The following is a 14,002-nucleotide window of genomic DNA, read 5'->3' on the forward strand; positions in this document are numbered from 1 at the left end:
GAGGAACTCAGAAAAGCAGTGTCACAACTGACTGCAGAGGCTCTCGCATCCCGGAAGAGAGAGGAGGAGGCAGCTGCCGCTTGCAGGGATCTCCAAGTCAGGTTAGACGTGCTTACAAAGCAGACACCCAGACAGGAGGGAATTGGGTTGGCGAGACGTACAGGCGGTCTGGTCTCTCACTTTGATGGGAACCTGCAACAGTATCCCAACTTTAGAGCAGATGTACTGTGCGCACTGCAACTGCTGAATAAAGACTTTAGAGATGAGCAAGAGAAGGTGGGATTCATCATGTCCCATTTGCATGGGGATGCTAAAGCATGGCTGCGCAATCTATGGAGAGATAAGGATCCGGCGCTCCGAGATGCGGATGCCTTTATTAAAGCGATGGATGGGTGTTTTTTATCAAGCATTGACGTGGATCTTGCCCGGAAGGAGGTGCATGGACTAAGGCAAGGGAGGGCCAGCGTAAGGCAATATCATGCCCGCTTTTTCGCTTTGGTCAGTGCCCTGGAATGGGACAGAGATTCGGCCCCTGTGAGAGACCTCTTTTGGGAGGGGCTGCACAGCTCGATTAAAGATGAGATCGCGAGGGGGGAGCGACCCCGGACCACCCAGGAGGTCGTTCAGAGGGCACTGGCAGTGGGGGTGCGGCTGGAAGAACGTCCGTGGAGCAGGGACGAAGGGCGTGGAGGGCGCGAACCAGCCAGGGGCCCCTCCTTCCTTCCCAGAGACGCAGCGCGGGCGCAATCCACGCCTCCACCAGGAGGAGGAGCGGAACCTATGGAGGTGGGAGGTGCAAGGGCTCAGTCAGCAACCAGAGCCCTAGCACCGGCAGCAGTGAAAGCGAAGCCTCCTAGAGGGAACAGGAAGTGTTACGTCTGTGAGGAGCCAGGGCACATGGCGAAAGAGTGTCCCCAGAGGCCCCACAAGCTCACTGCAGCCTCAGCAATGGTGACTGCAGTGACGCAGCAAGGTGGACCACAGCAGGGAAACGACGCAGTCTGGCTGGAGGAAGAGGCACTGGGGCCCAGCCAGACGTGTTAGTGACGCAGTCCCCAGAAATTTTACAGCCCGTGAACCCCCTCCCGCCCAAACCAGTAGTGAGGCTCACCGCATCTCTCCAGCTGCCCAATGGCATCACCATGGACGTGGCAATCACCGTGGACTCGGGCAGCAACGCGGACGTTATAGGGCAGGACTTTGTCGACAAACACGCTATACAGTTGCTGCCGGCCACACTGCCCCTGCAGGTTGTCACGGTGGATGGCAGGGAGCTGCTAGGGGGGCGAGTGGTGAAGCAGACGCCACCGATGGTGATGCGACTTGGGAATCACAGAGAAGTCATCAGCTTCAATGTCACTCAGCTATCGGATACGCCCATTGTATTGGGAATGAGTTGGCTGGACAAGCACAGCCCAACGCTGGCTTGGTACCAGAGGCAGCTGATCTTCGGCTCTTCCTTTTGTGCTGAACACTGCATCGTGCCCCGGCAGGAAGGAGAGGAAGAGGAGTCACAGCTGCTGCTAGGCACGCTGCAAGCGATTCCCCACAAGTACGCAGAATTTTTGGAAGTTTTCTGCGAAAAGGAGGCGGACAGACTACCCCCTCACAGACCATATGACTGCAAAATTGACCTGCTGCCGGGGGCGGCGCTGCCTAAAGGGAAACTGTATTCCATGTCAGAGGACGAACTGCAAGAACTCAAGGAGTTCATAGATCATAATTTGGAGCGCGGTTTCATCCGAGAGTCCAAGGCAGCAGGGGGCAGTCCTGTATTCTTTGTTAAAAAGCGAGACACGCCCCAAAAAAGACTGGTCGTGGACTATCGCATTTTGAACAGTGGGACCAAGCCATCGGACTTCCCCATGCCCCGAATCGACGACCTCCTAGCGAAGGTGCGGAAGGGAAAAGTGTTCACCAAGTTGGACCTGCGAGGGGCGTACAACCTCATTCGCATGCGGGAAGGAGATGAGTGGAAGACGGCCATGTTCACGCCACTGGGGACCTACGAGTATAGAGTTATGCCTTTTGGATTGCAAAATGGCTCCCACGTTTTTCAAGCTTTCATGCATCACGTGTTGGCGGGACTTCTCTACAAGACGTGCGTCTGTTTCTTAGATGACATCCTGATCTTTTCGGAATCGCAGCAGGAGCATGACGGGCACGTCAAGGAAGTGCTGAGCAGGCTAAAGCAACATAGGCTCTACGCCAAGCTGGAGAAGTGCCAATTTGACGTGACGGAGGTGGACTTTCTGGGCTACAAGCTGTCTGACAAGGGGCTCGCCATGGACAGCGCCAAGGTTCGAGCGGTGTTGGATTGGAAGAGTCCACGCAACCGGAAGGAGGTCCAACGGTTTGTCGGCTTCGCGAACTTCTATCGCAAGTTTATCAAAGGCTTCGCTATGCAGACAGCGGCCATCACAGACACGCTTAGCTCCAAGAAAAAGAAGTTCGTTTGGACAGAGCAGGCGGAGCAGTCCTTTCAGGCGCTCAAGCGTCTCTTCGCGTCGGAAGAGCAGCTGCTTCATGTCAACCCCAGCAGGCCGATGAGGGTGGAGACAGACGCCTCGGACAGAGCCGTGGGGGCGGTCCTGCTGCAGAAGGACCAGCAGGGGGTGTGGCGACCGGGAGCGTTTTACTCCAGGAAGCTCAGCAAGTCCGAGCAGAACTACACCATCTGGGACAGGGAGTTGCTGGCCATTCATGCAGCGTTCAAAGCGTGGAGGCACTTCCTGATCGGCGCCAAGCACACGGTGCAGGTTTGCACGGACCACAAGAATCTGGAGCACTGGCGCACGGCACAGTTCCTAAACCAGAGGCAGATACGTTGGGCTGAGTTCTTTGCGAACTTCGACTTCCGCATAGAGTATGTCCCGGGGGACACTAACATCATGGCGGACGCCCTCTCCCGTAAGCCACAGTATCTGGAGGACGCAACGCCAGCGGCCGCCATGCACATCTTCGCACCAACAGTGTGGGCGTGCGCCGCGGCCACCGTGGACCTGGAGGCGGTGCGCCGAGCGTTGCAGGATGACTCCTTCGCGCAAACAAAGATGGCAGAGGTGCAAAGGGGCAAGGCTGCGGCCGACGGTTTCCAGCTACGAGATGGATTGCTCATCCGTAAAGGGGCCATCTACGTGCCGGGAGACGACCTTCGCGCCAAGGTGCTGCAGCAGCTGCACGACGCGCCCACGGCCGGGCACTTTGGCAAGGAGAAGACGGTGGAATTAGTAGCCAGGGATTTCTGGTGGCCTGGAATGAGAGGGGAGGTCGCAGACTACGTGGCGAGGTGCGACACCTGCCAGAGGGCCAAGCCAGTGCACAGACCGCCGGCCGGACTGTTGGAACCGCTGCAAACTCCGGTCGAACCTTGGGAGAGGGTGGCTCTGGACTTTGTCACAGATCTGCCCAGCTCGAGAGGCAAGACGGCAGTGCTGGTGGTGGTGGACCTGTTTTCCAAGATGGCACATTTCATTCCGTGTGCGAAGGTGGCCACGGCGGAGCAAACCGCCAAACTGTTCATAGACCACGTGTTCAAGGTTCACGGTCTGCCACGGTCTATTCTGTCCGACCGGGGGCGGCAGTTCATCTCGAATTTCTGGCAGAAGCTGATGGGCTTCCTGAACGTCAAGATCAACCTGGCGTCGGCGAGACACCCGCAGACCAACGGGCAAGCGGAGCGGGTCAATGCCATCATGCAGCAGTACCTGAGATGTTATGCAAATCAACAGCCTGCGACGTGGGTGGATTACCTGCCGCTTGCCGAGTTCGCCTACAACAACACGAAGCACGTGTCCACGGGGGTCACGCCGTTCTTCGCCAACAATGGGAGGCACCCCAGAACCTTCCCGGGACTGGAAAGAATGGGGGAGGGGGAGCCGCAGACAGCAGATGCGTTCGCGTCGGAGCTGCAGGAAGTCCACGATCAGCTGAGGCGCCACCTGGAGCTGGCCAAACACGCATACAAGGTACAAGCGGACAAGCACAGAAGGGTTGGCGAAGAGCTCCACGTGGGAGACTGGGTCTGGTTAGCAGCCCACGCAGTGCCGGCCAGGTCGTTGGCCAAGAAGAAACTAGGGCATAAACAACTGGGGCCCTACCAAGTCGAAGAGCAGGTCAACCCGGTAGCTTTCAGACTGGCACTTCCGGAGGGTTCCAGAATGCATCCGGTGTTCCACAGATCGGTGCTCACTCCCTACAAGGCACCGCACAGGTTCCAAGAACCCGGAACGGCGCCGAGTCCGGTCAGAGACAGAACAGGGCACGCGGGAGTGGCACAGAAGGAGCGCATCAACGAAGTCACGGAGATTTTGGACTCCAGATGGGGGGAGGAGGGGGTAGAATACTTTCTCGCCAAGGAGGGCACCCTGGCCAGTGCGAACAGCTGGGTGCCGGGCTACGCTTTGGACGAACCTCTACTCAAAGACGAGTTTCACGCCCTCTTCCCACATAGACCAATGCCAGCAGACTTTTTCGACGACTGGCTTTTCACGCCCACGCTTTCGGCCAGCACTTTCCGGGGGTTCGACTCGGACGAGGACCCAACACAAGACGTACGTTCCCCGGAGGGGTCACCCTCGGGATCTGCATCAGAACCCTCGTATTGGTGGGACGATCGACCAGAGGAGCAGTTCCGCAGAAAGTGGCTGGAATGCCCAGGACGAGCAACGCCGCCAGGAGGAAGTGAGGGAGAGACGGACATGGACGTTTTCGGGGACGACCCTGGTTTCGAGCACAGCGGCACAGAGATGGAAGCGGAGGTGACCGTCGTCGACGGGAGCAGTTAGGAAGACCCGGGAGCCTTCAGATGGAGGCCCGCCACGGGAAGCGAACGATATCCGACATTCGTCCCTTTGCAACAGCAGCACCCAGTTCCAGCACCGGAAGGAGGGGAGGGGGGAATGGGGGGCTTCGAGGGGGGGATGGATGTCAGGGGTTTAGGAGCAGAGGCAAGGGCAAGGGAGGAAACAGAGAGCGAAGGGGAGGAGGCAGAAGAAAGGATGAGTGATGACGACGACCCGAGATCTCCGAGTCTTTCCAGTGAATCAGAGGATTCACAGAAAGGAGCACCAGTGGCCAGGGCAAGGGGGGAGTTTAGGGGGGCACCCCAGGAAGATAGAGCCAGAGGGGACTCAGAGGAGAGCAGTTGGAAATCGGGACCAGCGTCACCGCTAGGGAGCAGGGAGGAGGAAGGGAGCCAGGGGGCAAGCGCTGGCAGCTCACCACAGGAGGGGGGGCATGAGTCAGGAGTGGCCACACCTCCATCGGGGAGCGAAGAAACGGTTAAGCGGAAAGTGGAAGGTTGGGCGCGCACGCCAAGTTCAAATGCAGAGGAAGGCGGCGCAGTAAGCAGCCCGGAAAGGGAGCCAGGTCCTAAAGCCCGGCGCAAGGAGGCAGGAGGGTCCGGGTCAGCGTCAGAAGAATCCCGGAAGGAAGAAACCCCGGGGGGCAGAGGGACCCAGAGGAGAACAGTCAGGCGGAAAAGGTGGAGCAGGGCTAGGATATTAAGTTGGTGCACAAGGGGCGGAGAATCAGACGGAGCTTCGCCGATCTAGCTACTAGACGTAGAGTTGCACGCAGCAGCTTGAAAATGGAAACTGTAACTCAATAAAGACTTTTACTTAATGATCGCTGGCTAGCGTGATCCTCTGTGAGCTAGGATCTTCGAGCAGCTCTGACAATTGGGTTCTAACAATTCTGTTTCTAGCTTTGATTTTTCCACCTGGAAACCAATTTTTCTCTCCAAATTATAAACCTCTCTTATTTGAAAATAATGTAACCAGTCTCGCACCTTCTCTTTAAGCTTGTCGTAACTCTGCAATTTCAATTTATCACCTTCCTGTTCTAAAATTTCCCAATATTTTGGCCATTTAGCTTCCATGTTGAGTTTTTTCAGAGCTTTCGCTTCCATAGGTGATAGCCACCTTGGAGTTTTACTCTCCAAAAAGTCTTTATACCTTATCCAGACATTAAACAATGCTTTCCTGACAATATGGTTTTTAAATGCCTTATGTGCTTTTATCTTGCCGTACCATAAATATGCATGCCACCCAAATACATTGTCATACCCTTCAAGATCCAAAACATCTGTATTCTCAAGAAGCAGCCATTCCTTCAGCCAGCAAAAAGCTGCTGACTCATAATAAAGTTTTAAGTCTGGCAGGGCAAACCCCCCTCTGTCTTTAGCATCAGTAAGAATTTTAAATTTTATTCTGGGCTTTTTGCCCTGCCAGACAAATCTAGATATATCTCTTTGCCACTTCTTGAAACAGTCCATCTTATCAATAATTTGCAATGATTGGAATAAAAATAACATCCTCGGCAATACATTCATCTTAATAACAGCAATTTGACCCAGCAAGGAAAGCTTCAAGTTCGTCCAAATTTCTAGATCTTTTTTCACCTCTGACCAGCATTTCTCATAGTTGTGTTTAAATAGATTACATTCTTAGATGTCATGTGTTTAAATAGATTCACATTCTTAGATGTCATGTATTTTACCTTCTTTACTAAAGTTAAGTCTGTCTCTTTCTGACACCTCTCTCTCTCTATCGGCGTCAAGTTTTTCTCCAAAACCTTAGTTTTTGATTTGTTCAATTTAAAACCTGCCACTTGACCAAAATCCTGGATTACTTCTAAGGCCCTCTTAGTACTGGATATCGGCTCCTGTAGTGTCATAACGAGATCGTCTGCAAAGGCTTTAAGTTTGTATTGTTTAACTCCGACCTGAATACCTTGAATCGAATGGTCCCTTCTAATCATATTTAGCAAAACCTCCAGAACTGAAATAAAAAGCAATGGGGAAATTGGGCAGCCTTGTCGTGTCCCTTTCTCTATTTTAAACTCTTCTGTAACCATATTGTTTACTATCAATTTAGCTTTTTGTTCAGAGTATATCGCACCTATACCATTTTTGAAGTTCTGTCCAACCCCCATCCCCTGAAGATTTTTCTTCATAAAGCTCCAAGAAATATTGTCAAAGGCTTTCTCCTATGCTGCCAAATTTTTGAATGACCTAACCAGCCTTCTGTGTTATCGCATTCTCAAGTGGCAGGGGAAACCGTGTAAAAGGGGAGACTCTTCCAAGCTGCACTCATAACTCCTGAGCTGTTCTACTGTATATGCAGCCTACCAGCAGCTCAGTAAACTTCCTTTTTCTGTTTTTCTTTTTTATTAATATTTTATTAAATTTTCTCAATAAAGAAGTTCAAAAAAATACAAAAACAGAAGAAAAAAGTACAAAAACAGAAAAATACAAAGTCAAAATACAAAAATACAAAATACAAAAATACAAACATTAAACACAAAAAAGGAGAAAAATGAAAAACACATAAAAAACAAAAAAACAAAACTCCCTCTTTTTGAACTCCTCTTTAGTTAACTTATTTTCCTGACTTCCTCACGCCTCCCTTTTTTGTATCCCTTTTTTAAAAGTTGGTTCAGCAAATTCATAATCAATTTAGTTTATTATCAATCCCATCTTACATTTTGCCTTGTTGCTAGAACCCCTTTAATTCATTTCAACGTCATCAACATTCAAAAATTTTACAATGTTTCTGTAAATAAATTTTAAATTTCCTCCAATCTTCTTCCACCGACTCTTCTCCCTGGTCTCGGATTCTTCCAGTCATTTCCTTTTTCAAGTACCTTGGATCCCGAACGCCTTCGTACTCAAACGTCTTGGCTCCCGAACACCGCAAAGCCAGAAGTGAGTGTTCTGGTTTGAGAACGTTCTTTGGAACACAAATATCCGACGGGGCTTCTGCAGCTTCCGATTGGTTGCAGGAGCTTCCTGCAGCCAATCCAAAGCTGCACTTTGGTTTCCGAACATTTTTGAATTCGAACGGACTTCTGGAATGGATTCTGTTCGACTTCTAAGGTACGACTGTATTGCCTTGGGGCAGGGCTGCTGTTATGTATTGGGTTTAACACATTTTATGTTACAAGGCGCGTTCTAACCAAACGTATAAGCGTTGGTAGATGAACATTCTAATGGCAAGTAAGCGCATGCACTTTCAACTGTCAACAACGGTCAGTTAATACTCGGCTTTATTATTGCGATGTCCAGTCAGTTCGGTTCTTGTTTTCCTATGAGTGAGCTGTTGTCACTCCCAACTGTTGAATAAACTTAGTTGAGGAACTTATACTGCCTTGGGCTTCTGACTTTTTATGAACATTTAACACTAGTGACGAGGGTGGGATTGATGAGCTCCCACCGGCTGCCAGAGGCCCAAGACCGCACCACAGCACCGCCGCCTGCCACCTCGCAGTAAGCGCGACCTCACCGCCACACTGGATTCAGCAAATAGTCCTGGAAACAAGACTGCACCTGCCGTGTCTTCGCAACCACTCACAATTGCACAAGCGACTGCCCCAGGTCCGAGGATGGCTACCAGTCATAGTCGGCTGCCACCAGACTTTGATATGAGCCATCCTACAGAATGGCCGCAGTGCCTCCGCCGAATAAGGAGCTACGTCCGACTACAAGGCTTCACTAGGGAGGCAGACAAGGCGGATGTGCTACTGATGGTGCTGGGAAGTTCTACCATCACTCTACTGGAAGGTCTGATGGCACCCAGGGACATAGTGGCATGCACTTTCCATGAGCTGATACAGGCTATGTATGACAAGGCACCTCACGCCTCAGCCAACTAAGAACCACCACCACTACGACTTTGCTCATAGAGAGCAACAAGCACAAGAGTCAGTGAGTGAATACATCACAGCGCTCTGGGCGATTGCAATGTATTGCCAATTCACTGACACCAAGGGACTTCTCGAAAGGTTCATCAGACAGCCGTCTCTGCCGCAAGCTGCTGGCAAAAGACATTATTATGATGATGGAAGCAATGAATATGGCTACAGCCTTTGAGAAGAATAATGCCCACGAGGCGGCCCACAACCCACATAAGGAGAACTCACCACATCCAGCGAGACCGGTTGTCTTCCGTAGATTCCCACAATGAGGATGTCCACCGAGCTTTCGACTGATCCAACCGACACCACTGCTCCCAAGCTACGAGAGCATCGTCAAACCAGCGATCATCTGACGCACCTTGAGGAACATGCGCCAGCTGCGGAGGAAACCAAGAGCATTGGACATGCAGATCCTGCGGCAGGAAGACTTACCGGACCAGCCCTTGCATGTGAAGGACATTGCCTCCGCGACTGTGAAGGATAGGCTGTTGTCCTGTGTCTCGGACTGGGTGGGGAGGGGGTGGCCCGGGAAGCCGGGTCCAGAAATTTTATGCTGCACAGCCCGCAAGGATGAGCTGTCTACTCGCCAAGGATGTGTGTTATGGGGTAGCCGTGTCATAGCCCCCCCCCCCGTTAAGGAAAAAAGTCTTAGAAGGGCTGCATGTGTCTCACCCAGGGATCGTCCAGATGAAGGCATTGGCCCGTAGCTATGTGTGGTGGCCAGGCATAGATGCGGAGATAGAGGGCTGGGTGAAATGTTGCGAGCCCTGCCAGGTCTCCCGGCCGGATCCACCCAAGGCACCAGTACAGTCCTGGGAGTCCACACAGTCCCCATGGTCTCGGGTGCACATGGATTTCGTGGGGCCTTTTCAGGGCCAACACTTCCTAATAGTAGTCGACTCTCAGTCCAAGTGGCTTGAGGTGGTGCCGACCTCAACCGTGTCCTCTAGAGTTACTGTAAACGCATTCAGGAAGCTATTTGCAACACACGGCTTTCCAGATATACTGGTGAGTGATAATGTAACCAAGAATGGAATCCACATTCGTTCCGCTCCTTTTCACCCGGCCACTAACAGCCAAGCTGAACACATGGTCTGTACTACCAAAGATGCGCTTAGGTGCATGGTGCATGGAGACTGGACTCTCTGGTTAGCGGAGTTCTTATTGGCTCAACACATCACCCGAAGCGCAGTAACTGGCCGGAGCCTGGCGGAGTTGCTCACTACCCTCCTTGATCGTATGCACCCCAACCGGGCTCTTGAGCAACGGCCATCCACTGTGGTGTGGGGGGCTCCAAGAGGGTTCTCCCCAGGGACACTGTGTACCTCCGAAACTATGGGTCCAAATAGGGTTGGGTCCCTGGTATCACTGCCCGCTGTACAGGTCCGGTTTCCTACAAGGTAGGGTTGGAGGGGGGACTGGTTTGGAAGAGACACATCAACCATATCAGAGCCAGAGCACCTCTGAACACGAAACTTCAAGCGGAACCAGAGGACAGAGAAATGGGTACCTCAAGAGATTCTGTGCCCAGGCCAGGGTGGGAACCAGACAGGTTGCCGGTGACTGAGTAACCCCAGCAGGGCGACTTCAGGCCAGAATCCTCAGTGGCTTCATCGGCAGTGACCCCCTCCATCAGCCTTGCTGACCGCCCCACTCAGACCATGGGTACCGGAGGAACCTCCTGGGTCACCCACTCAGACACAGGAACAGGCACAGTCCCAGCAGGAGTGGAAAAGGCCAGCACACCTTGATGACTAGTTTGTTCCTTTTGTTAGGAAGTTGGGGGGAGGAGTGTTATGTATTGGGTTTAACACATTTTATGTTACAAGGCGCGTTCTAACCAATTGTATAAGCGTTGGTAGATGAACATTCTAATGGCAAGTAAGTGCATGCTCTTTCAACTGTCAACAACGGTCAGTTCATGCTTGGCATTATTTTTGCGTAGTCCAGTCAGCTTGGTTCTTGTGTTCCTATGAGTGAGCTGTTGTCACTGACAAATGTTGAAGAAACTTAGTTGAGGAACTTATACTGCCTTGGGTTTCTGACTTTTTCTGAACATTTAACAGCTGCAAACAACAAAAAGCAAGGGAATTGTTAGCCACGTGCCATTCTCCAGCATGTAACAAATGGGTCAGATGTTCTGTCCAATCTAGTTCAACACTCAGTAACTAACAGCAGCCAACCAGATCCCCCAAGGAAACTCACAAGCAGGGTGTAAAGACAATAGCCCTCAGTTTCCATCCAGTAAGAAGAGCTTAAGTAATTTGTATAATCCGCTTTTCAAGCCATCCAGGTTGGTGATCATTACTGCCTCCAGTGGGAACTCCATAGTTCTACAAGGCAGTGCATGAATGGCTTCCTTCTGTCTGTCCTGAATCTTACGACATTTAGAATCCCAGGGTGTGCAGGAGTTGTGGTGTTACAAGAGAAGGAGAAAAACATGTATCTGCATAAAAATTGAGGGCCAAATTCCATGCTGTTCCAGAGATATGTGACTGGGTCTCCTTTTGTTTTTAGTTCCTGCAGCTGAGTTCTGAATTTGACTAGAGCAAAATGAAGGATAGAAGTCATGTTATGAAACACTCAGTACAGGACAGCCACTTCGGAAATAAACATCTTTAACTGTTATCATGTTTTTTTAAAAAAATAAGCCTCAAAAGAAGTGCTGTCAATACGCTTTTTTAAGAAAATGTATATGGTGGAGAATACAATTTAGTCTATATCATATCTGAGAGTTGCTGTGGAATTGTATCTCTCCTGCAGAAATGTGTTGTTTTCTCCTGTTTCTGCGGAAATGCCCTTCAAACATTCCACATTTCTTCTGTTTATAGCAGCTTGTGTTTGCCTTGCTAGGGCTTAATTTGCTCATGTTTTCTTCCTTCATTTGCAAAGACAACATGAGGCACCCTACACAACCCTATAACTTTGCAATCCTGTGCAAAGATATCCCAGTAAAAAAAGCAGAAGAGGAGGCTGTGACAGATACCCCCACTGAAAATGGGTGCTGGGCAGTGTTATTTTTCTAGAAAAAGAGGTGCAGCATGAACACCTCCCTTGTTCTCTTAGAATGGCAATGGCACCCACCTGAGAGGTACCAGAACTGAGTTCCAGTGATTTCCGGCTGAAAAAAAGCTGGGTAACATGACCAATGTTGGGGTTGTATTGTTTAGACAGTTCTAGGGCTGCCATAAACCCAGAATTCCCCGGATGTATCCAGGATTCATCCATTGGAACTGGTGTCTAGGTGGAATTTTGAAAAATCAGGGAAAATGTCTGGGGGAACCTGGGTGTATAGCAAACCATGGGGTTTGCAAATTTCAAAAAAAAAAGCTCAAAGACGTGAACTGAAAACTTACAAACTTAGAAAATACGTCGCTGTAATTTCATTGCATCATGTTGCATGGCCATGTTATAAGCAGAAGGACAGTATCCTCAGCTATAAAAACACACCCAAACATGCATTTTCTGCATTCTTTGCCATTCTCTAAGGCACACATGCAACTTGGCTATGCATCATGAAAGGGCTCAGTCTCCCTGTGTCACACCATTCAACTGTTTCTGATTCTCTCACTACATGGGCAAATAATAAGTGTACAGTCAGCTAGTTTCCAATGCTGGCATTTACCTGCCAATTGCACCAAAGTTACAGCATGTCTTGACTTATTAAAAAACTAAACAATGCACAGAGCATAATTTTACAGGCTAGGACCAGTTTACCCTCACTAGAGCAAATAAATATGCATTGGAAACATCATGAAAACATGTACTTTTCATATTTCAGTAATAATATTTCAGACCAGCGGACCCCACGAAATTGACATTTGGCTTGTTCACTACTGCAGTTCACTGTGCCAGTTTGCAAATTGCCTAGTTTCCTTTGCCTAGTTTCCTTTGAAACTGCCACTTAATGGATCCAAATAGTTCCCGGAGAGTGGTAGGGGATGTTTTATCCCATGTTGATGGCCTTTCAGCTGATTCCCTGGTGGCCCGCTGGAATGTGGAGTTAACCAGGGCTATTGACTGTTCGGCTCTGAAGCGCCCTCTCCGATTGCATGGAGCCTGGACAGCCCCATGGTTTTCCACGGATCTGAGGGCAATGAAACAGTCACTGAGATGGCTAGAGCACTGGTGGCAGATAACTCATTCTGAATCTGACCGTACATGGGTTAGAGCTCAAAGTCGAGCCTACCAAGTGGCGATAGTGACGGCGAAGAAGACCTCCACCGCCTCTGTTGCATCTGTGGAAAACAGCAGCAGGAGACTCTTTCAGGTGGTTAGCAATTTAGCGGAATCACCTGCTCCATCGGGGCCCAGTACAGGCCACATGGTCTCCTGCAATGATTTTGCAAAGTTTTTTTGCAGATAAAGTCACTTAGATTCAGGAAGAGGTAGACTCCACCGTGGAAGCTGGGCCGTGGGGGGAGAGTGCTAGAGTCCTGTCTAGTTAAGTTGCATGGGTCCAGTTTCAATCTGTTACCCCCGAAGATGTAGACAGGCTGCTTGGACGAGTGAAACCAACCACCTGTTTCTTTGATCCTTGCCCATCCTGGCTTATAAAAGCTAGCCGGGAAGAGCTGGGTGATGGGCTTTGCGGGGTGGTGAATGCTTCTCTCTGTGAGGGCGACTTCCCAGACCCGCTGAAAGAGGCGGTTATCAAACCGCTTCTTAAAAAAACATCTTTAGATGCAGCCAATATGGCCAACTATCACCCAGTCTCAAATCTTCCATTGTTGGGCAGGGTGATTGAGCGAGTGGTTGCTGTACAACTCCAGGCATGCCTGGAAGAAGCGGACTATTTGGATCCCTTCCAGTCAGGATTCAGGCCTCATCATGGGGCTGAAACTACCTTGATCACACAGGTCGATGATCTCTGGCAGGCTAGGGACAAAGGTGAGAGCTGTTTCCTAGTTCTGCTGGATTTCTCAGCGGCGTTTGATACCATTGACCATAACATCCTTCTGGACCGTCTAGAGGGGCTGGGAGCTGGGGGCACTGTCATACAATGGTTCCGCTCCTTCCTCCTGGGCCGTGTCCAGAAAGTGTTGGTGGGCGATGAGTGTTCAGACCCCTGGGCTCTCACTTGTGGGGTGCCTCAGGGTTCTGTCCTCTCCCCCATGCTTTTCAACATCTACATGCAGCCGCTGGGAGAGATCATCAGGGGGATTGGGCTGGGTGTTCATCAATATGCAGATGATACCCAGCTCTACCTCTCTTTCAAATCAGAACCAGTGAAGGCGGTGAAAGTCCTGTGTGAGTGCCTGAGGCTGAATCCTGACAAAACAGAAGTACTGTTTTGGGGGGACAG

General features: G+C 50.6%; 1 protein-coding gene across 3 annotated transcripts in view; it reads right to left on the reverse strand.

The window, feature by feature from the left end:
- VSIG4 (V-set and immunoglobulin domain containing 4) overlaps positions 1 to 9,911 on the reverse strand; it is a 62,311-nt gene extending 52,400 nt beyond the window's left edge. For all 3 annotated transcript variants that reach the window (XM_081178779.1, XM_081178780.1, XM_081178778.1), the window contains exon 1: positions 9,130 to 9,911. In XM_081178779.1, coding sequence (XP_081034905.1) covers positions 9,130 to 9,532 — 403 coding nt within the window. In that variant the 5' untranslated portion in view covers positions 9,533 to 9,911. The remainder of the gene's footprint in view (positions 1 to 9,129) is intronic.
- Between the last annotated feature and the right edge of the window lie 4,091 nt (positions 9,912 to 14,002).

This window comes from Podarcis bocagei, assembly GCF_964188305.1.
Source record: "Podarcis bocagei genome assembly, chromosome: Z".
NCBI lineage: Eukaryota > Metazoa > Chordata > Lepidosauria > Squamata > Lacertidae > Podarcis > Podarcis bocagei.